This window comes from Leishmania donovani, chromosome 28 (genome assembly GCF_000227135.1).
Source record: "Leishmania donovani BPK282A1 complete genome, chromosome 28".
Taxonomy (NCBI): Eukaryota; Euglenozoa; class Kinetoplastea; order Trypanosomatida; family Trypanosomatidae; genus Leishmania; species Leishmania donovani.
Genome location: NC_018255.1, coordinates 1,021,034 through 1,041,033, shown reverse-complemented (window position 1 = coordinate 1,041,033; position 20,000 = coordinate 1,021,034). Strand labels below are relative to the sequence as shown.

The window sequence follows — 20,000 nt, the reverse complement described above, 5'->3', positions numbered from 1 at the left end:
GCGCACACGCAGAGAACGAGAGAAAGAACTGAGTCGTGGAGGGTGTGATGATGCACATCGCGGAAGAACTGAAGTGGGGTTAATGGCAAAACAAAAAAACAGAGAAAGAGGAAGGGGGAGTGCAGCAAGGCGTGGGGACGAGTGAGCGCACATGATCTGCCCCACTCCCTCTTCATCCACCATCAAACTTACCCCAGGAGAACGTTCGCCAAGTACTCGCGAATATCTGCCGACCCGCCGCGCAGTGCCAGGTGCAGTGCTACGCGGTTGTCAGTTGCAATGAACACCTTCGCCTGTACTAGCACCAATGTGCGGTCCTCGTCCGCCAGCACACCAGACATCTTAAGCACGTGCGATGTTGTGGTGATCTTCTCAGGCACGCCGCCCTCGATGTGCATCCCAAAGAAGTCAGCCAGCTGCTGCGCTGCCTCCGTCAGGTTCTTCATCGAGTGCAGCGCAAAAGTGCCAGCCGTCTCATTGCCCTCCTGCTCTGCCCACTTGTCCTCCATGTCGTCGCCCAAGTCTATCGGCGTCACAAAATCGCTCACGTCCACGTCAAAGCCCTCCATCGGGTACTCGTCATGATCTCCGGCGTCCTCGTCCTCGCTCTCGGCCATGGCGAAGCGGAACATCGGCTCCACCGTGCCGCTCGGAAACTTGCCCGGTGCATACTGCAGCACCACGTACCCGTACTGGGTCTCCCCTGGGCGGATGCTCTCGATGGGAATGGCATAGAGCGGCTCCGCCTCCAGCTCCTCTGTGTTTGTGACCACAACCACGTTCTTGAACAGCATGTTGTCCATCATGTTCTTCACCTTGAACTGCAAAACCACGTGCTCCGGGTACACATGCTTCATGACAGACACAACGTACTCGTTGTCAGCCTCCGTAATGAGAACCGGCTCCGCGCTCCTCGCGGGCTCCCCCAGTTCCCGAAGCTGCTTGACGTGGTGCAAGGCATCACGACCCTGAAGGATGGCCGGCGTTGGAGCCGGCATTCCGGAGGCGTCCATGTGGTTTGGTGCGGCTGCGATGGCCGCCATGGTATCCGCCGAAGTGGAGCCGCCAAGAACGCCGTCCGCCGACGTCTTCTTGTTCGCTTCACGCAGCGCGTGCCGTTGATGCTGCACTGCCGCCGCGACACTTTCCACGTACGTGCGTACAAGCGTATCGTCATTCTGCAGAAACAGCTTCGTGTACAGCACGGCGCGGTCGCGGACCTCGTCGTCGCCGTCGCTGCAGGAGCGCTTCAGAAGCGCCACGATGGAACGGCGCAGAGATGGCACGCTCGCCGCGATCTTCGCCAGTGTCGTCACGGCGACAGCGCGGACTTCAGGCTTCTCCAGCGTCGCGTGGTTGTACACGTAGCGCACGAAGTGGCGCGGGTTGGAGCAGTGCGGGACACCCTCGCCGAGGTGCATCAAGACCCGCTTCGTGATCTGCGAGAACTCGCAGTCGTCGATGAACTCGGCCAGGTGTGTGAGCACAGCCTCCTTGGAGCTGGGGTTGGACTTGGAGATGTCGAGCATCGCGTCCACCACGCTTTGCTTCAACGCGCTGCTGCCCTCATCGCTGAGGGCGCGGAAGAGGAAGGCTAGCAGAGTCTCATACTTGCTCGGGAACTTCGCGTTCAGCACACGCATGGCGTCCACGATCGTCAGCTTCAACTGGTCACCGAGCTCACTCATGTAGCTGCCCGAGGACAGCTGGGTCAGCATTCGCCCAATGGTACTCTCCGTCCCCGTCTTCAGCAAGGACGTGATGGCAAGCGTGGCGATGACGCGGTTCGGATCCAGCGCGAGCGCCTCGATCTCCGCGTTGATCGGCGCGACGGCGGCCGGGTGCGTGGTCGAGATGCGGCCGATCAAGTATACGGCGGCAAATCGGAGCACCTGATTCTGCGAGCTCAGGTACAGCTGGAGCATCGTCACAACCGGCGTCAGCTCCTTGTCGGACACGTTGCGCAAGGAGGCAATCGACTTGGCGGCCTCAAAGGCGATCATGTCGCTGCGGTGCAGCATCGAGGTGACAAACTTGTAAATTTCAAGGGAGCTGGTGAAGTCGTCCTGCATCAGCTCCGTGCACATCTTGATGACGAGGCAGACGGCGAGCGATGAGCGGACGCGGCCGGCCTGTGCATCCTCAATGAGCCGATCCACGGAGAGTCGGTCGTTGTTGCGTATCTTGTGCAGCAGCGCGACGGCCGGGTACTGCGCCTTGGAGCGCTCGCGCATCACCTCGTTCAACTGCGTCGCCCACTTGCGCGGCATCTCCGGCAGGGTGTTGGACATGTGGATGCCCGTCACTAGTGCCGCTGTCACCACGCTTGGGTTGCGCGACGTCATGCACTCCACGATGGTGCGATCCATGGAGTTGTACATGCTGCTGTCCATGATGGCGTATAGCGCGCGGATGGCGCTGCTCTTGTCAGAGTCGCCCTTCTTTTTAATATCCGTCATGAGCGCGTTCGACGCGATGAAGCTCTGCTCCACAAGGGGGCTGAGTTCCTTCATCAGGATATACTGCAGACGCCGCAGCTTGGCGTAGTTCGACTGCATGAGTTTCGTGGACATAAAGAAGATGTCCGTCGCCTCGGCCTCGGTCAGCCGCACGCCAATAGACAAGAGGTACAGCACCTGCGTCATGGCCCGGATGGACCCCTCCTCGTCCAGCGGGATCTTGTTGAAGACGCGGCACTCCTGCAGCGCCGACGCCTTGTCGAGGCCCTCGAAGGGCAGAGCGTCGTCCTCCTCGTCATCGTCGTAGCGAGAGACTGCGTCCACCATTGTTTTCGCAGCAGTTCGAATGAGTAGTAGGTATAGTCGCGAAGGAATGAGTCAAGACGCGTCCGTGAAAGTGTGCGTGTGTGTCTGTGTGTGTGTGTGTGTGGTGTGTGTGCTGTTCTCCATCAAACTGCCGTGGGCAGTTCGCGTTCTTCATTGTATGCATGTGCGTGTCGAGGGGGAAGGACGAAGGTGCAGCAGCAGCAGTGATGGTAGTCGTGGTGGTGGTGAAGAATCAAATACGAAATCACCGTGTGCGGTGGTGTGACTGGGGCGGTAGGCTGCAACTGAACGAGTGCACACGCGTGCTTGCGCCTCTGCGCCGATCCGTCGTACGTGCCGAGGGGATAGCGCTAAGCGGCGTGTGCCCCACGCCCAAGGAGTGCACGATGAAGGCCTGCACGGGCGAAAGCAGGAGCACCCAGGAGCACCCGCAGGCATAGCAGAGGCCTTGAAACGTCACCCCTCTCCCTCTCCTCATTAGCGGCAGTGCCGCTTCGGCTGAAAATCAACGCGTAGGAGATGCGCGCATCCCATCCGAGTAGAACTTAAACAGAAAAGAACTCGAGAGTGGCGCGGAGGAGGGGGGCAAGAACAGGGAGTGTACATGTCTGTATGTATGCACGCGTGTATGCACGTGCGCGTATGTGCTCATCCAGAGAGAGGGGGAACAGCACATGCCACCACACACGTGGCGGCGGCACCTCACTAGGATACAGACATGGAGGAGCTAACAAAAAAGGTGTACAAGGGGGTGCAGGCGCCGTGGAGGACATGAGAAAGAGAGAGGGAGATGGAGCAGAGGGGCAGAGTTGCCGCCCTTGGCGGCGCCACACAACTCCGCCCCTCAACCCTGCTAGTCTACATCGAGATTCCAGGCACGACAGCCATCAAGGAACAAGGCGAACACGTGCTCAAAGACGCCATGCTGGCAGAGAGATACACATACACACATACATATCGACCCGCAGACCGGGACACACACGCACGAAAGAGAGAAAGACGAGAAGGTCACTGGGGGAGGGGAAGACGCCTGTGTGCATCAGTGATCACGAACGACGTTCCGTCCGCTCTCTGCTGTCGCTCAGCAACACAGTGCTGGTGGACTAGCTGTCCTCCTTAGTCTCCTCCTCTTCGATCTCTTCGGAGTACTCTTCGTAGTAGAACTCGATGGTGCAACGCACATGGTAGCCGCGCCATAAAGCTTGAATGCGCACCGCGGCCTCAACCTCATGCAGAGTGTGGTGGCAGAGCAAGGAACAGACGATACTGCTCTGTGCCGAGGAAAGCCCCGTCGTGGTCTGCGGGTCCGCCTTTGCATCGGCCAAATAGGCGGAGGTTTGGGCGACGGAGTCCTTCGTCGAGGCGGACAAGTGTTCCGTCTCGCACGATAACCCTACTACCTGATGTGAGTCTACCGCCGCCCTTTCGTGTGGGCAGGAGGGCGGGAGCCGTGTGCTGCGCAGCGACCCGACGACGTCGGTGCTGACGCTCTGCAGCAAGTTAAGCGGCTTATCCGGGGTGCTGGTAAGGCGGGAGAGGGAGGCTGAGTTGCAGCGACTCTTCGTCATAGACGTGGTGCGCAAACTGAGGGGGTCGGCGGAGACGAGCGAGTGGACAGAGGATCTGCCATCAAAGTCGCATTGATGGATGCGCACCACTGCAGAGGCGCCGTTGCTGCTGTAGATGAACGTGGCGACGGTCTGCTCGACGGTAACTGGCGCCCTCGTGAGCAACGGCGACACCGGCGCAGTCTCGATATTATGTTCGGTGGAGGGAACTCTGTGGAGTGGGGTCGGGCGAGACGCAGCAGCCGCACAAGCGCCATGGATGGAAGGAGGCGGCGGAATGAGCAGTTTGGTGACCGTCGCAACAGGTGCGAGCACCTCGGGTGCCGGCTTAGGTTGAGGCACTCGTCCACAGCGCACGAGGTACGATCGAACAACGCCTTGGATGAGCGTAGCGTAGGCGTGCAGCGCCTCCTGCGATTGCGCCAGCTTGAGCGAGTAGCTGCGCTGCAGGCGAAGCCGCAATACGCGCCGGTGGGCAGCGCAGGCGCGCCAGCACGTCTGGATGCGGCGAGCGGCAGCGATGCGGTGCATTGAAGTTGGCCGCAGCAGCACGCCAAGCCGCAGCAGCTGGATTCGAACGCGGTACATGCGGTAGAGAGACTGCACCCGGGTGGCGGCGCAATGAAGGACTGCACGATGCTGCAAGCAGGCCTCGCGCTCCGTGGCGCGCGCCTTTCGCTGAGGGGCAAGCACCGCTCGCGCATAGTGCCCTCTCCAGCGGCACTGCACCGCTGTCGCATACTTGTGTCGGTCCCGGAGCATAAACTGGAAGAGGTCGAACAGCTCCTGCTGCGTGCGGTGCATGCGCCACGTGGATTGAATGCGCGTTGCGGCGTCATTTCGCGCATCCGCAAGACGGCGAGCCACGCCAAGCATGCGGCGCTCCGTTCGTCCGTTCACCAGGGCTTGTCGCGCACGGTAGTGGCGAAACGCATCCCAAATCGTGAACGCGTGCGCCTGCAAGTAGGCCCTGTTAGCGCGCGCCCGTGTTGCACGGCGGTGCGGTAGCCACGAGCGCACCCACGACTGCAGGGCCACCGTCGCCACCGCGACCTCCTCCCGTCGCCTCTGCAGAGCCAGCCCCGCAGCCCGGTCGCGGCGCAGCTGCTGCAACTCTTCTCGGCCGCGCCACAGGAGCACAAATCTGTGCACCGCACGCTGCCGCACTCGTGCGTGCATAGCGAACTGAGCGAGTTGGCGGCGGTCTCGTGAGCCGGCCAGCACTGCCAACACGCAGCGCATGGCCGCCTCAACGTTATCCACACTTCGAAGCTTCGTGCGCATGACTGCCTCGTATTCGGACTCCTGCGCCGTCAGGTACTCCTCCACGGCATGCTGCCTCTGGCAGAGCAGGTCGCCTACTGCCCAGCGAGCGCAACAGGCGCGCCACCAACGCTGCACAAAAATAATCTGCGGCACTCGCTCCCTTCGCCACTGCTCCTGCATGAGGCGGCGGTGCACGCGGCGCGTGCGCAGCTCACGCCGTGCCAGTTTGCAGCGCCACAAGCACTGAAGGCGAATGGCGGCCGCCACCGAGTGGCGCAGCTGCCTGCGGGCCATGTGCATCTGCCACCAGCTCTGGAGAGTGATGGTAGCAGCCGCGCGCCGCCTCTCGATCTCCCGCTGCACTACGAGGGCCTGGTACCACACCAAGCAGACGCGCCCCCACACCTCCACACTGGCGCGTTGCTGCACGAAGGCTTGGAGAATGGTGACGCAGCGCACTCGCTCTCGATGAGCGCGCAGGCGATGCAGCTCCGCCTTGGCAGGCGTGCGTTCCTTCCAGTGCCGATAACCTGTCTGAATCAGGGCGGCCGCGGCGTCGCGGCGAAGACACATCTCGACGTCCGCCGCACGCCGGCGCAGCGCCTCCCGTGCGAGCTGCATCCGCCACCATGCCTGCACGCGCGTTGAGGAGACCCGCTGCAAGTCTGCGAGGGGGTCCGCAAGGAGACGAGAGTAGCGTGCCTCCGTTTCCAAGTCGAGCTGCCGCAGCAGCTCCGAAGGTCGGACAGGTACAGCCAGCAGCGTAGGATCGAGCACGATAGCGGTGACGACGCCCCTCGCGTCGTGGTGCTCTGTCGCCTCTTCCTCCAGGAGGCCAAAGGCACCGGTAGCATCGCCGCCTTGGCCCTCACGCGACAACGACGCCGCCGGAGAGGTGACGGTGCTCGATGCGCCGACGAAGAGAGCCGTCATGAGTAGCCTGCGTGACTGCGCAGCCGCTGCATCTGCCGGCAAGATCTTTGAAGTGGCCGTGGAGCGAGAGTTGGCGCTTTCGGCGCGCACCGCGCCTTCATCGTCACCATCCACGGAAAGTGGTCCCGCTGCCTCGAACACACCAGCCTCCCGCTGCTCCGTCTGCTCTGCATTCTCCAGCTGAGCGACAATGCCCTCGCGGAGCTTGCGGTACCGGTTGTAGGCGCTCTTGGGGAGCGTCGTGACGAAAAGCGGTGCCGGCTTGCTCAGCTTGCAAGGACTTGTCGCACCCAATGAAACGCCGTGCTCATGATGCGGCGTCGGTGGGGCTGTTGTGATGAGGGAGGTGGAGGCATCCGCCTCCTTGCCAGGAGCGACGTCACGACATGATGACGAAGCAACAGCCGAGGCGCGACTTGCCAATGCCGTTATTGCGGCGGACGTCAGTCGCCATAATGGGTTAGAGGCGTCGTTCTCAACGCCCCTGCGAGCCAGCGATTGCAGCCAGGACTGCCGTGCCCACACACACTCGCCCTCTTCGCCGTGGCTCAGAAGCGCCGTCAGGACCGGCGGCACCGGTGTGGCAGTTGAGGCGGCTACTGCCGCTGACAAGAACGGCGGCGACGCACCGGCGCGCAGAGCCATGCGTGCCCAGTACCGCATGGATCCACCCTTTTGCACCTCCCGCACGTACGCTCTCACCTCCGCCGGCAGCGACGCGCTGAGCGAAGAAGAGGTAACAAGTGCCTCAACGAGCAGGTGCATCGTGACAGTGATGGGCCCGACATCACCCGTCACCGCTGCCGTTGTGGATGAGGGGCAAGAGAGAATCAGGTCCTGTGTCACATACGGCAGCATCAGCGGCGATGGAAGTCCATCCGCAGCGGTCATCGTGTGTGTCTCTGTGGTGCCGACGCCCGTAGTGGCCCTCGCCTGAGCTGCGGCGAGACGGCGCTGGCACCTCCACTGAGCCCTATCGGAACGGCTCAGATAGTGCTCTGCACAGGCGCTGGCAAGTTCGCAGTGGTACACCTCCATAGGGCCGTGCGGCTCACACCAGGCCGCCATTGCAGCGATGAAGTGGTGCCCGCGGATTAGCTGTAGCGCCGCGTGCGTGTGCACAGCCGCGGCAACGCTAGCAACGCTGCCGCCGTCGTCAGTGCCCTGCAAGTGCTCAGCCCACTCAAGGTAGTGCCAGCTCACCTCCATGAACCGCGCAATCGCCTCTGCGGCTTCGTCATAGCTGCCGACCCGAAGAAATGCCACCGCCAAGTTGTACAGCAACGCCATGCTCCACACGCCCACTGACTCCGCCAGCGCTTTCAGTAGTTCATAGATAATGCGGGCCTGTCCCCCCGGCGTGGCACTGTCGCCGAGGCACACAGCAGCATTAGTGCGAACAGCGCAGCGGAGCAGGCGACGGACGATCGCGGGTTGCTGCGGCTGCTGCTGGTCGCCATCCTTGCTCTTGCCCGGACGGCTTGACGGGAAACACGATGGGAGCTCGCGCGCTGGAGGCCGCGCTGCCGACCTTACCGGGTAGCGGCGGGGTCGCTGCTGCGGCGGGGGATGGGGCAACGGTTTCTCGCTCGTCGCGGCGGCGCCCTCCGCCGTCCACTCAGAGAACAGGTCCTCTGTGGAGCTCTTCACCACGTAGCGCATTGCGGCTTGGAAGTAAGCCTCCTGCACGTGGATCGGCTCGGCTGCTGTGTTGCACTGCACGCCAGCATTGTTTGCAATGGTGGTGTAGACCTCAGCAAGTCGCTGGGCTGTCGTAGCCGCCCACGCGGCGCCGGTGCCACCCAGTTGTGGTGCAGCCTCGGAGGTGTGCGCCGACGCAGTGCTGCCGACAGCGCCGCGTCGGCTGCTCCGAGTATTCGACGCTGCATGATAGTCCTGCACGCTCTGCAGCGTGCAGCTCAGCCGCATCAGCGCTCCGCTGATGTTTCCAGCCTGCATCAGCTGGCCGACGGCCGCCTCTTCGCTCTCCACCCGCAGCTTCAATGACTTGAGCCCCGTCCGTCGCGGGGCCTGACCGCTGAGATGTCGTCCCTCCATCCTGCCAATGCTGCCTGCCCGCGCAGAGATGGCGTTCGCGTCGCTCACGCTGGCGCTGTGCTGACGTGCCTGCCGAGGTGGCGAAGCTTGCATGCTGCAGTGGCGCGCTGGGGAGCGACCTGTAGACGGGGGCCGCCGAGGCGCTGGACTGCGAGAGGAGCGAAGTTCATCGTCTCTCCTCGAAGTGGCGGTGACGCTGAAAGCGGCAGAGGGGCGCCGGCCAGGCAGGTCGCCTATCGCCAGAACCGCCACAGGGAAGGTCTGCCCATCCGATTCGGGCCCCTGCTGCGGCTCTTGGCGGCCAGACAGCGGTCGCTGTTTCCGCAAGTGTGGTGCAGCGGCCGTCTCGCTCGTCGACGCTGCCTTTGCGTGTATCGGTGGAAGGGCTCCGCCGCCGCGCCTACCCTTCTTCAATCCGCTCGATTCAACTTGGCGCACCGCTGCTGCAGCAACACATCCAATGCCGGCGACCTTCTCCGAGGACGCCGGCGCGTGGCGCACGTCCCGCAGCACAACCTCCTTCGGCTGTGTCTCAGTGAACATTCGCGGCGGGTAGGCAGTAGGGCGGACACACACACACACACGGGGCGAATACCTGTGCACCGAGAGAGAGAAAGGGAAGGGCGGAGATGATGAAGGCGGGCCGCTGGCAGGGAACAGGAACGCAAGCAACGACACGCACGCGCGGTATGGCCTCGGCTCACTGCGCCTACGCCGTCTGCGCAGATGTGTTGGCGCGCCCTGCTGCTAGTTTTCTTTTTGCGGCGGTACTCGGCTGATGAAACCTGTACTTTACTGCAGCACGCGATGATGACACATGGGAAGAGAAGCAACGAGAGCTCTGTTGTGCCAGGTACGAGGTGGGTTAGAGCTGAAGCACACACACACGGAGAGAGCGAGCGACCTTGTCCTTGTGCGCGCTCGTGTGTGGGTGTGTGTGGGTGTGGTTGAGTGTGCTTCCACTCTCTACTTCCTCTTCTTCCTCTGCGCTGCCTGCTCCCGTTTTGCTGCGCAAGCGGCGACCACGGCCACGGCGGCACACCACCGTGTAGCGTGTGAAGATGTAGACGGAGAGAGTGAGAAATCGACTGGTTAGGGTGAGGGGCATGCATAGCAGTCGTATGGGCAGTACTGGGCATGTGGATCCTCTCCATGAAGGAGAGGGGCGCGGTCGCGCATCGACGCAGGTACGCATGAACGGCTGCAGCTCAAACGCCACAACGTGTGAAAGAGGGAGAAAGAAAAGTAGCGACGCTGCACGTCAGTTGCGCTCATCACAGCGCACAGGGCAGTGTGCAGCGGCGTCTCGCTCACGCTTTCTTCAGCACGACAGCTCCTCTCCTCTGTCGCTGCGTACACATGCGGAACGCGCGTGCGCCTGACGAGAACCTGCTCCGTGGACAGGGTGTTTCAGTTTTACGTGTACTCATTCAACGGCGTGTCAGGGGGGAGGGGGGGCCTAAGGCAGAAAGAAGGAGCCCGACTCCACCCCCACGGGGGAGAGTGGGCGGGCAGGCTCCGTCGCAGCTGCCACTTGCGCGCGGCCGCCTCGCTGTGTCCCGTGACGCCCATCCCTGCCCCCTTACGCCGATGCCCCCCCCTCACCTCTCCACGTGCACAGATGCACGCACACCAAAGCAGCCACGCGCGGGTGCATACGCCTCTCTCCTCATGTAGAGAGGCGGTAAGTCACCTGCGCCGCGGCCTCTGTGAAGATCAACTCAACGACTCCTCTCCTCTGCACTGCATGCGCGCACCGATAGGGGTGCGCAACAGCGAGAAGGCACCTACCATACGTGCACACTGCACCTTGAATGCGGCTCTGCGCGCAGCGTCCGCCGCCTCCCAGGGGCGGCGTATCGACGCATTAGTGAGGTGGGGGGTTCCAACTCCACTGCGCCACCTCCAGCGCCATCGTGGACACGGGCTTGTGGTCGGCCGTGGCGCTCAGCCATTCCATCGGAATGTGCCGCACCCCAAGCTTCGCCCCCAGCAGCGCGCCAACCAGCATAGCTCGCTGGCACGTTGGACCGCCGAGCCGGATCGCCTGCGCGACTCCCTGTGCAAACGTAACGGGAGCTTGTGCGATGCTGAGCCCCTCACGCACTGTGGCGGCGTCCGTCGCTGTGGACCGCTGCGGCAGCCACCGAAAGCCGGTCATGGCTGACGAGCTCATCGAGGTGGCGCGAGTGGCTAGGTGCCGCGGCACTGTGCAGAGTCGCGCGCGAGGCTCCGCAGACGTGTCCGCCTTGCACGGCACGAAAGGCTGCACATCTAGCGGGAATACCGCAGCCGTTCCAGGCACTGCCATGAACGCTGCGTTGCGCGTGGCATCAGGGTTACTTTGCAGCTGTCGAAGCACGACGCCGAGTACAGAGAAGGTGTAGTCCTGTACCGCCGCCTGCTCGGTGGCAGCAACCTCAGCAGGCGACACGCCGTCGCCCTGGCCACCGTCAGCATCGGCCACTTGCAGGGGCATCGGAGACTCTGTGAGGAACGCAGTGAACGGATCAAGATAGCTTCGCAGCGCTGCATCACTGGCATAAGGGTAGATAGCAGGGGTGGGCAGCAGGGTGCAGAGGGTGTGCAAGAGCGACGCATGCTCGGCAGCGAACGTCTGCTGCTCATCCACTGCTGCAGCGGAGCGGACAAGGCGCTCCTGCACGTAGTCTACCGCGAACTCGCCGCGCGCGCTGCTCATTGCGCGCAACATCTCAAAGTAGAGCTGATATGTGAAGGAGTGGGCGAGGAGGGGGGCATACGAAGATTCCAACAGCGATGAAGACGCGGCTGAAGACCTATCTTCGCTGCCGTGCGCAGGACTGCTGCGCGTCTTGATCTCCCGCGGTGGCGCGCGTGCAAACGCCAACAAGCTGATCTCTGTCTCTGCCACGGCCGTTGGCGTCAAGGCTGTCCCACCGGTCTCCTCGCACTTGTTCCGCAGATACGCCTCCACTTGCTCCTTGCTGTAGCCGTTCAGCGGGCGCGCTGCCGCGTCTGCAACGGCCACCCCCACAAGCAGCCCTACTTGCTTCTGCTGCACCATGCTGAGCTGTTTGAAGCTGTTCTGGTAGAAGTTCGCCACCACTGGTGGTGGCGCGTGGGAAAGCGTGGCGACCATGAATGCAGTGCCTCGCAGGCGGTCCTCTTGCGCGTATTTGTTTAGGTGTGTGCGCGGTTAGCTGATGAGCAATCCTCGTTGCAGGTGTCGTGAGGAAAGGGCGCAGAACAGAAGGCGCCTGTGCGTGTGCAGTCGCGTGCCTCCCTCGGTGCGCTTGGGTGCAACTCCACCAGCAGCACGGAGAAAGACGATGGAAGGCGCGCGCGTGAGAGGGCGCGCAAGTGAGCGCACCAACGTGAAGAAACGGGAAGAGACGGTCCACTGCAGGAAAGCGCGCCGCAGATGCCGCGTTAAGTCAAGTATGATGCACACACAGACACGCATATATATGTGCGCGCGGGCCAGTGAGGGGGAGGGGTCATCAAGGCACAAGACAGAGAGAAACGAACGAGAAAAGGCGGGGCAAAACATCTTGGGCTCGCTTGGTGATGCGCGACTCAAGACAGAGGGAAAAGGGGCGCAGCAAAGCAGCTGGACGTAGGCGTCAATCGACGACCAGCCATCATCATGTGAGCTGCGTCACGCACCGCCCGGAAAGATGTACGACTGCCGCTGCCTGTTGACGTCGCGCATGCAGACGTAAGCCAAACTGCCATGTTGCCCGTAGAAGCAGCGGTGGGTTTCTGTTGGTGTGCGTGTATTCGCCTCGCATATCGCCCAGATGAGAAAGATGAGAACGCTTAAAGGCGCCGCCGTGAAGAGCTCGTTCGTTGTGTATGTGTGTGTGTGTGTGTAGATGATGCACCTCGAACGTTCCGACCCGCTTCCTGATGGCACGCCTACACGTGGCCGATCAACAGTACTGAAATCTTTAAAAAAGCAAAAGAAGCCTAAGAGATGGTGCACACATCCGTCAGACACACAGAGACGTGCGCCCCGTGCTTTCCCTTCAATTCACCGCGCCCCCGCCGCCCGCCGTCTCGAGCACGGCCAACACGAGCTGCAGCAAATCTGTGGCGCACGGCCAAAGAGAAAGAGAGAGAGAGAGGGGATGGGGCCCTGTCGCTTCGCTGCGTCCGTCTCCACCCGCTTTTCGAGCCGCGATGATGATGCGGCCAAACGCACTGGCTCTTTCCTTTCGCTCCTTGTGGAGACGGGGACTGCGATATCCATCCGGCCTCACCTACTCCTTGCCAATCTGCCTAGCGTTTACTATGCTCCCCGAGTTCGGCCGTAACTTCGTGATGCGCGTCGTCTGCATTGATGCACGTTGTCTCGAAGACATGCTGTCAAGCGGAGAGGTCAGCTCGGGGGATTGTGACATGGTCACCGGCCCCCTATGTGACAGCGCTGCGCTTCCCGAAAGTTGGCCGTCGTTTGTTTCCAGCGTCCTCGCGGTGCCGTCGTCGTCGCCATCGTCCGTCATCGGCTGGCATGGATCCTGGTCGATGTCGTCCGCCGCCTTCTCCGCTGACGCGCTGCCGCCAACTGCTCGCTCGATGAGGCTGGGCATGTCGCTGGGAGATTGGCTGCTGCCGTTTGAGCGCGGGCAGTACGTCGGCTCAGCGAGTATATCGGCGTTGCTGCGCTGCTCGTGTTTGCGAATGATTTCGTCCATTGCGCGCTCCGGGTCGTCGTATGCGGCCAGTCGCTGCTGGCGCGTCGTCTGCTGAAGAAGCGCACGAAGCTCCCTCACCTCGCTGCGCAGCTCACTCACCTCCTTCCGCAGGCAGGCGGTTTCCGAAGCGCACCGGCATGCGGCGGCGCACGACGACGGAGGTGGCGCCAGTGAGCGGTGATGCTTTAAAGCCCGCCCGTACTCACAGCGTGCACGGTAGCCGCGGTAGTATCGCTGAATGAGCACAGCAGCGCGCCGCTGCTCACGGTCCGCCATCGCGCGATACTCCTCAAGATCGGCCCACATGTTGCTCATCACCTCCTGCAGGCTACGCATGGAGACGAGAACCTCCTGCATGTTTGAGCCGGTGTCCGCTACCGGCTCTAACGACGGGTGACGCTGGCTCACGCCCCTCGTTGCCGCACTACCACTGTCATTGCCGCCAGCGCCACTGCCACTCGCCTGTGCTGCGGCTCCGCTGGCGACGTGCGCCGCCTGCGCAGCCGAGGCGGCAGTCGCCTGTTGCAGCTGGTATCGAATGAAGCGACAGCTCTCCGCATCCTCCTCGGATAGGTGCATGCGCGCCAACGCGCCGCGCATGACGCGTTGAATGACAATGGCGGCCCTGGTGCGTCGCGACAGGTCAGCGTGCCACAGCACCGCCACCACCTCCTCTATTGACCGCAGCTTCCTCTGCAGCGCCCGGACGAAGCTCGTCATGGAGGCGGGGTGGACGCGCTGGCGGTTGCGGTTTGTGTTTAGCACGCCGCTGGAGCTAGGGCTCACGGTGAACAGTGCTTCCGGGGCAACCACCACGACACGAGCGCCAGACGAGGATCGGCTCGCCGCCCCACCGGCGCCGCGCGAGAACTGCGCCATCGGCGTCGCCCCTGGAAGGGTTGACCCGACAACCTCTAGTGGTGCAGGATCAGGGTACGTGTTCGGTGATGTACTCAGGGTGCCGTTGGCGGAACGGGGCGCTGCTGCCTCCCCGCGAATCCCGGAGGGGTTCATGCGGTAGGTGGGCACCACCATCTGTCCGGCCCCCTCAGCGTCACCGTCCCACGCGACGCCCGAGTACTCCTGCAGGCTCTCCTCCTGTCGCTCGATGTTGTCTATGATGGCCATAGCATCGTGCGGGGGAGTGGCGAGCTCGCTGTTGCGCCGCAGGTACGCCTCCAGGTCGTCCTTCCGCTGCGGGTTCATGTACTCCATACGCGACTTGGAGAGAGAGCCGTTCTCTCGGAACAGCATGATGGCCGCCACTCGCCGCTCACTCGCCGTAAACTCCGCCTGGTCAACAGTGACGAGCAGCGGGCAGAGCCACAGCAGGAAGGGGCGCCACCACATCGACTCATCCAGCGCACCCTCCGGCAGGTTGGCGCGTCTGCTGTTGGTGGTGTTTCTAATGGTTGTCTTGGGACGGCTTTGCGCAAGCGTGAATGGGTTGCGAAAGACCTGTGTGTGCTTGAGCGTGGCCGCCAGGGCGCACAAGGGCAGCAGCACCGTAGCGGTCCGTAGCTGATTCGAGTGCAGCGCGAGTGAGTGCAGTGAGAGAAGCGGCAGGCGAGTGTCGAGCTCGGCGAGGGCGTCCAGCTTGTTGTGGCCCATGTTCAGCACCTGCAGGTGCGGCGCACTGCGCAGGTCTGGCAGGTCTATAAACGCGTTGTGCGATAGGTTTATAGCAGTCAGAGAGAGCAAACCGTCGGATGGGTCGGCAACGGAGAAGGACAGGCGCCCGCTGCCACCACTGGGGCCGCTCGTGGAAAACGCAGGCGTCGCACCGGCGCTTAGCCCGGAGAGCCGCGAGGACGGCGCCCCGGCAGAGACGTTCAGATCGAGCAGGTTCATGTTGTTATACGAAAAATCCACCGTGCGCAGCTGCTTCAGCGTTCTGAGCAGCGATGCCCCATGTGCATCCACGACCCGGAGGCAGTTGTGGCTGAGGTCCAGCACCTCAAGCGAGCCAAATGCCTCGATGCCGTGAAGGCTGCTAACATGGTTGTGCGCCGCGCGTAGCACCGTGACATACCGCAGCACATCGTTGATAAGGGCGCCAGGGGTAGAGGTGAGGCTGAGCATCTGCGCATGCGTCACGTTCAACTCACGCACCTCCTCTGGCGCCAGCTCCTGCAACATCGATCTCTCAAACGGCAGGTCGGACAGCTCTTGATCCTTGCCAGGGGCAAAGGACAAGTCCATCACGCCATGGATCGGGGTGAGCATGGCGACAGCGATGGCGACGGTGACGGCAGTGACAACCGAAATATAGAGAGAGAAGATCTGGAGAGAGCTGCAGTGCCGTGTGCAGCACTCTCCTTCAGCTTCCTTCTTTCCTTGTTATCTGCCAGCAGAAGAACGAGACAGAGACTCAGGGCGGGGATCGGCGCACACACCGCTACATGGAGAAAGAGAAGGACAGAAAACGGTGCGGCAATGTCCACTCGTGGCCCTGCGCCGCCCTCGTCTTGACGGATATAGGCGAGGTTCTCACGCGTGCTCTCTCTCTATGTATATATAAGGGGTCGGTGAGGGGGGAGGCAAAACAAAGGAGTTAAGAGTGAAGGCGAATAAATTGCGCTGCAGCCGTCCGTTGCGAGTCGGAGGAGGAGAGCGGAACAGGTCAACGCGTGCGACTCTTCACCAGGGGAGGAGGGGGGGACAAAAACAGAAAGCAAGAAGGAGAGACACACAAAGCAGTTGGGTGGAGACGGAGTGCGTGTGCGCACTGTCGTGGAAGTGAGAAGCAGGCAGGCAGATTGGTGAGCGGGTGCGTCAAGCCGTCTGTGACACACAAGACTCACAAAGACAAACAGAGTTTACAGTAGTGGGAAAACAACCCAGCGGCCGCTCCTCTGTCTTTCTGTGTGTGTGTGTGTGTGTGTGTGTGTGTGTGTGTGTGTTACACTGTCGTGCCAACGGCTCTTGGACTGGTCTGCGTTTGCTCTGTAGTTTGCCTTGCTCACGAATCTGTGACGGTGTGTGGGTGGGTGCGCGATTGGACGTGCTCGGCGTTTCTCTCGCAGCCCCCCGTGCATTGGATATGTGTGATTGGTTGCGCCGGGTTGGGTTAGAGACGGAGAGGGAGGAGGGCAAGGAACGACACTGTGGAGAAGTGCGGCTTGATGGCGGCGAGTACTCGTCAACACACACAACGACAGAAAGGCTTCGTCGCACGAGGAACGCACACCCACACGCGCGAATACATACGGGCGGCGAGGAGCATCACTCATCGGCGCAGCACCCGCGTCTCGCTGCCTGCCCGACCCCCCCCCCGCACATTCAAAGCGCAGCGCTAGTGGAATGCTTCTCATTTCCACACCGGCCGTCCGCCTCCGCGCAGCCTTGCACCATTCGGTGCGCCTGTCCGTGAAGTCCGGTCGTACACCTGTGCACGTGTTTCAAGTAGCGGGCCTCGACAGCCCCTCCCCCACGACAAGGCACTTCGACACGCTGCCACGTGGCACGTATGCATGTGCACACGCGTGCGTCGACGCCTACCCTCGCCTGCTTTTATTCTGCTGCATTTCTGCCATTCGAGTTAGCGGTGCCAGCGCGTATGCCATACGTGCTCGCGCGTGCGCACGCCAGACAGCATTCTGTTACCCGCAGAGAAAAGATGGCCACACACTCATACCCTCTCCCGCACGACACAGCCGCCCTCGAGGCTCTGAACTGCAGCCTCATGCGTAGCCTCCTCCCCCTCGCACGCACGCACTCGTCAACAACTGTGCCGAAGAGCTTAAGTATGCACGTCCCGCCTCTCTTGCTCGCTTGCGCTGGGTTTGCGTGCGTGTGTGTGTGTGTGTGTGTGTGTGTGGAGGGGGTGGGGGGCTGCAGTTTGTTAGAGAAGCACTTCCAGCTCATGGCGCACGTACGTATGTGAGGCGTCGTTCTCAATGCGTGGGTAGTACGGGACGAGGCGCTCTGGGCTGCCGACGTAGATCAGGTTGTAAGTTCGCCGGTAGATGTCGCGCACCTTGCGCGCTGGGTGGAACAGGCCCTGCAAGAGGTACTGCAGCAGCTTCCCCGGCTCGATCACCACCCGCGCCGCCTCGTAGTAGCTCACGACGGCCGTCACCATCTTGAGGCGCTCCTCGCCGATCTTGACCTCATTCTTAGCCAGCAGCTCCACAATGTTCGGGTGGACAAAATTCAGCAGGTGCAGCGCGATGTCCTCAAAGCCGTCGTTGCCGGCCACGGAGAGCAGAATGGCGCGGCAGGCCTCCACGGCCATGCGTCGCATCTGTATGTTCGTCTCCGTCAAGGCGCGCTCCAGCAGCGGGATCATTGGATAGACGTACTCCTTGCCGATCGAACCGATGGCCTCGAAAATATACCGGATCGCCTTGAGCACCGAGTGCTGCACAATGACCGCCACCTGCTTCCCCTCGCTGATCTTGTACTCGTTCAGGAGGTAGGGAATGATGGTGAAGGGGCCGCACTCCTTCGCGATGGCGCTCAGGGCCACGGCCGTGCAGATGCGAATCTGCCGCTTGTCTTGGCGAAAGTTGTCGACCAGCTCGAGGATGATGGCGAAGGGGCGAATTTTCTTGGCGATGACGCCAAAGGTGCGCGCGCACGCGTGTCGCGTCGCCCGCTGCGGGGAGTCGAGCAGCTCGAAGAGTCCACGGGTCGCCAGCTGGTGCAGGTGAATCGCGTCGACATCCGTGTCGTAGTTGGTCGCAATGTCCTCGATCAGGGCAATGGCGCCGTTCTGCACGTGGCTGTTGCGGCTCTTGATGACGAAGGTGAGCCGCTTCAGAAGCTCGCGCACCGAGGGCTTGAAGCGGCGGGAGCCCAGCTCGCCTAAGATGGAGCGTACCGCGCGCAAGTTCGCGCTCAGCGCCCGCGCATCCGGGTCCTCGAGCCGCTCGTACAGGCTCAGCCCCAGGTCCTGCAGGAACACGGCGCCGTCCGCCAGCATGACGGTGTGAGCAATGCGCGAGACGAGGTCGGCCGTCTGCGCTCGCATCGAAGCCTCGCGATTCTCGCGGCGCCGCTTGATGAGGTCGAACACCTGCTTCAGGTACGGCCGCAACCGCGCCGCCAGTGCGTTGCAGATAGTCGCAAGCACATTCATGACCAACTTGCTCGTGCCGAGCTCATCCTGGCGCACGGCGGCTATGGCGCCGTCGAGGACGAAGGTGACGAGCGTGTCGGGGGCCGCATCCATGCCGGTGGCGTCCACGACCTTCTTGATGGCCGTCAGCACCATGCGCTGGTACTCCTCGCTCTCGTCCTTCATGTCTGGTGATAACTTCACGAGCACATCAACGCTTCCCAGCTTCTTCGCAATCTCCACCGTCGTCGCTACAAGACTTCCTGATGTTTGGCGCTCCGCGGCAAGGCGACGCACACGCCAGAAGCCCTCAAAGAACGGCTCTAGGATTGTCTGCCGAATGAACTGCGGCGTCACGCCCTCCGCCAACACGCACTTGCGCACGACAGATATGAGAACGCGGCGGAACTCGTCCTCCGGTGTGCTGAACTGGTTGACGAGATTGGGCATCATCGCCGCCGTGCGAGCCTGCGCGTCGTAGGGGGACATAAGCGGAACCAAGGCACCGAAGGCTTGGATGAAGGGCGACGCCATGCTGCCGATCCCCTTCATGCACTCCTCGCAGATGACGTCGACCAGCGGTGCCAGCTCCTCAATGCCGTCCGGCGCCGTCGCCTCGGCAATCGCCGCCACCGCCAGGGCCGCATCCCGCTGCACGCGCTTCTCGTCGCGCAGCAGACGCTCCAGCATTGCCACCATCTCCGGCAGCGCCGCTATCAACGCGTGCCCCACCATCTTCGCCAGCTCCGCCATCGAGCGCACGACCGTCTGGCGAGCAAGCGCCGACGGGGCGTAGGACATGTCACGCAGCGCCGCCGTCACTTCCTCGGTGCCGGCCGCATACCCGACCACTGCCATGACACGAGCCGTGTGACGACGCACAATGCTCTCGGCGTGGCCAAAGTCCTCGCGAATCACCGCAAACACCGCCTGAAACCCCACAACCCGTGTCAGCAAGGTGAGCACCTGCTTGCCGTCGTCCCGCAGAATGCGCTCGTGCGCCGTAAGCAGCGGCTCCACCAGGTGAATCACCTCCTTGGTGAACTGCCGAGCGCCTTTGCCCATCTGCTGCAGCAGCGACTTGATGAAGTCGATGAAGTAGTGCTTCTCCTCAATGTTGAGGATATCCGAGCTCCAGATGTAGCTGAGGCGCTGGAAGATAAAGTGGCTGCCAAAGATCGTTGCCTTGTCGAGGAGGTAGCGCGTGCCGGCGCGGCGCTGCATCGTGTCGCCGTTCTTGATCTTGAAGAGGTTCTTCATAAGGAGGTAGGAAGGCAGATGCTCATCAGGGATCTTCTCTGCCTTGTGGTACTTGAGCAGCTCGACGAACACGGCGGCGTCCTCGACCTTCATGGTGGGCATGCCGTCACCCATGTCCTCCGGGATGTCGTACTTGATGGGCTGCCCGTTCGCGTCCAGGCCGGCCGTCACTGCCGCCGCTGCGCCGGCCTGCATCGAAAACACGTCCATGGTGCGCACGGCGATTTCGTAGAAGTTCGGTTCCTCCGGCGGCAGCGGGTTGTAGTCAGCTGGCACCGCCGCCACCGTGAAGAACTCTCTGGGCAAGATGCTGTCCAGGTACTCGCTTGTGAGCCGCTTGTTCTTGCGGTTCCACTCCTTCTCCAACGCCTTCGCCTTGGCTTCGATG

The 20,000-nt window shown here is 62.2% G+C and overlaps 5 protein-coding genes across 5 annotated transcripts in view; all 5 read right to left on the bottom strand.

Moving 5' to 3' along the window:
- Nucleotides 1–188: 188 nt before the first annotated feature.
- Nucleotides 189–2,786, bottom strand: LDBPK_282820 (coatomer gamma subunit, putative; the record flags this gene model as incomplete). Its single annotated transcript, XM_003862332.1, has 1 exon — nucleotides 189–2,786. The coding sequence occupies one exon, from the start codon at nucleotides 2,784–2,786 to the stop codon at nucleotides 189–191; it is 2,598 nt and encodes an 865-aa protein (XP_003862380.1).
- Nucleotides 2,787–3,889: 1,103 nt separating this feature from the next.
- Nucleotides 3,890–9,154, bottom strand: LDBPK_282810 (hypothetical protein, conserved; the record flags this gene model as incomplete). The annotated part of the gene is made up of 1 exon (XM_003862331.1): nucleotides 3,890–9,154. One exon carries the CDS (start codon nucleotides 9,152–9,154, stop codon nucleotides 3,890–3,892), a length of 5,265 nt encoding a protein of 1,754 aa, XP_003862379.1.
- A 1,324-nt stretch (nucleotides 9,155–10,478) lies between these two features.
- On the bottom strand, nucleotides 10,479–11,732 carry LDBPK_282800 (hypothetical protein, conserved; the record flags this gene model as incomplete). The annotated part of the gene is made up of 1 exon (XM_003862330.1): nucleotides 10,479–11,732. One exon carries the CDS (start codon nucleotides 11,730–11,732, stop codon nucleotides 10,479–10,481), a length of 1,254 nt encoding a protein of 417 aa, XP_003862378.1.
- Nucleotides 11,733–12,855: 1,123 nt separating this feature from the next.
- On the bottom strand, nucleotides 12,856–15,516 carry LDBPK_282790 (leucine rich repeat protein, putative; the record flags this gene model as incomplete). The annotated part of the gene is made up of 1 exon (XM_003862329.1): nucleotides 12,856–15,516. One exon carries the CDS (start codon nucleotides 15,514–15,516, stop codon nucleotides 12,856–12,858), a length of 2,661 nt encoding a protein of 886 aa, XP_003862377.1.
- Nucleotides 15,517–17,134: 1,618 nt separating this feature from the next.
- LDBPK_282780 (splicing factor 3B subunit 1, putative) overlaps nucleotides 17,135–20,000 on the bottom strand; it is a gene marked incomplete at both ends in the record, with an annotated part of 3,081 nt that continues 215 nt past the window's right edge. Inside the window, one exon of the mRNA XM_003862328.1 lies at nucleotides 17,135–20,000. This exon is cut by the window's right edge and continues 215 nt beyond it. Within this exon, the coding sequence (XP_003862376.1) occupies nucleotides 17,135–20,000 (2,866 nt within the window).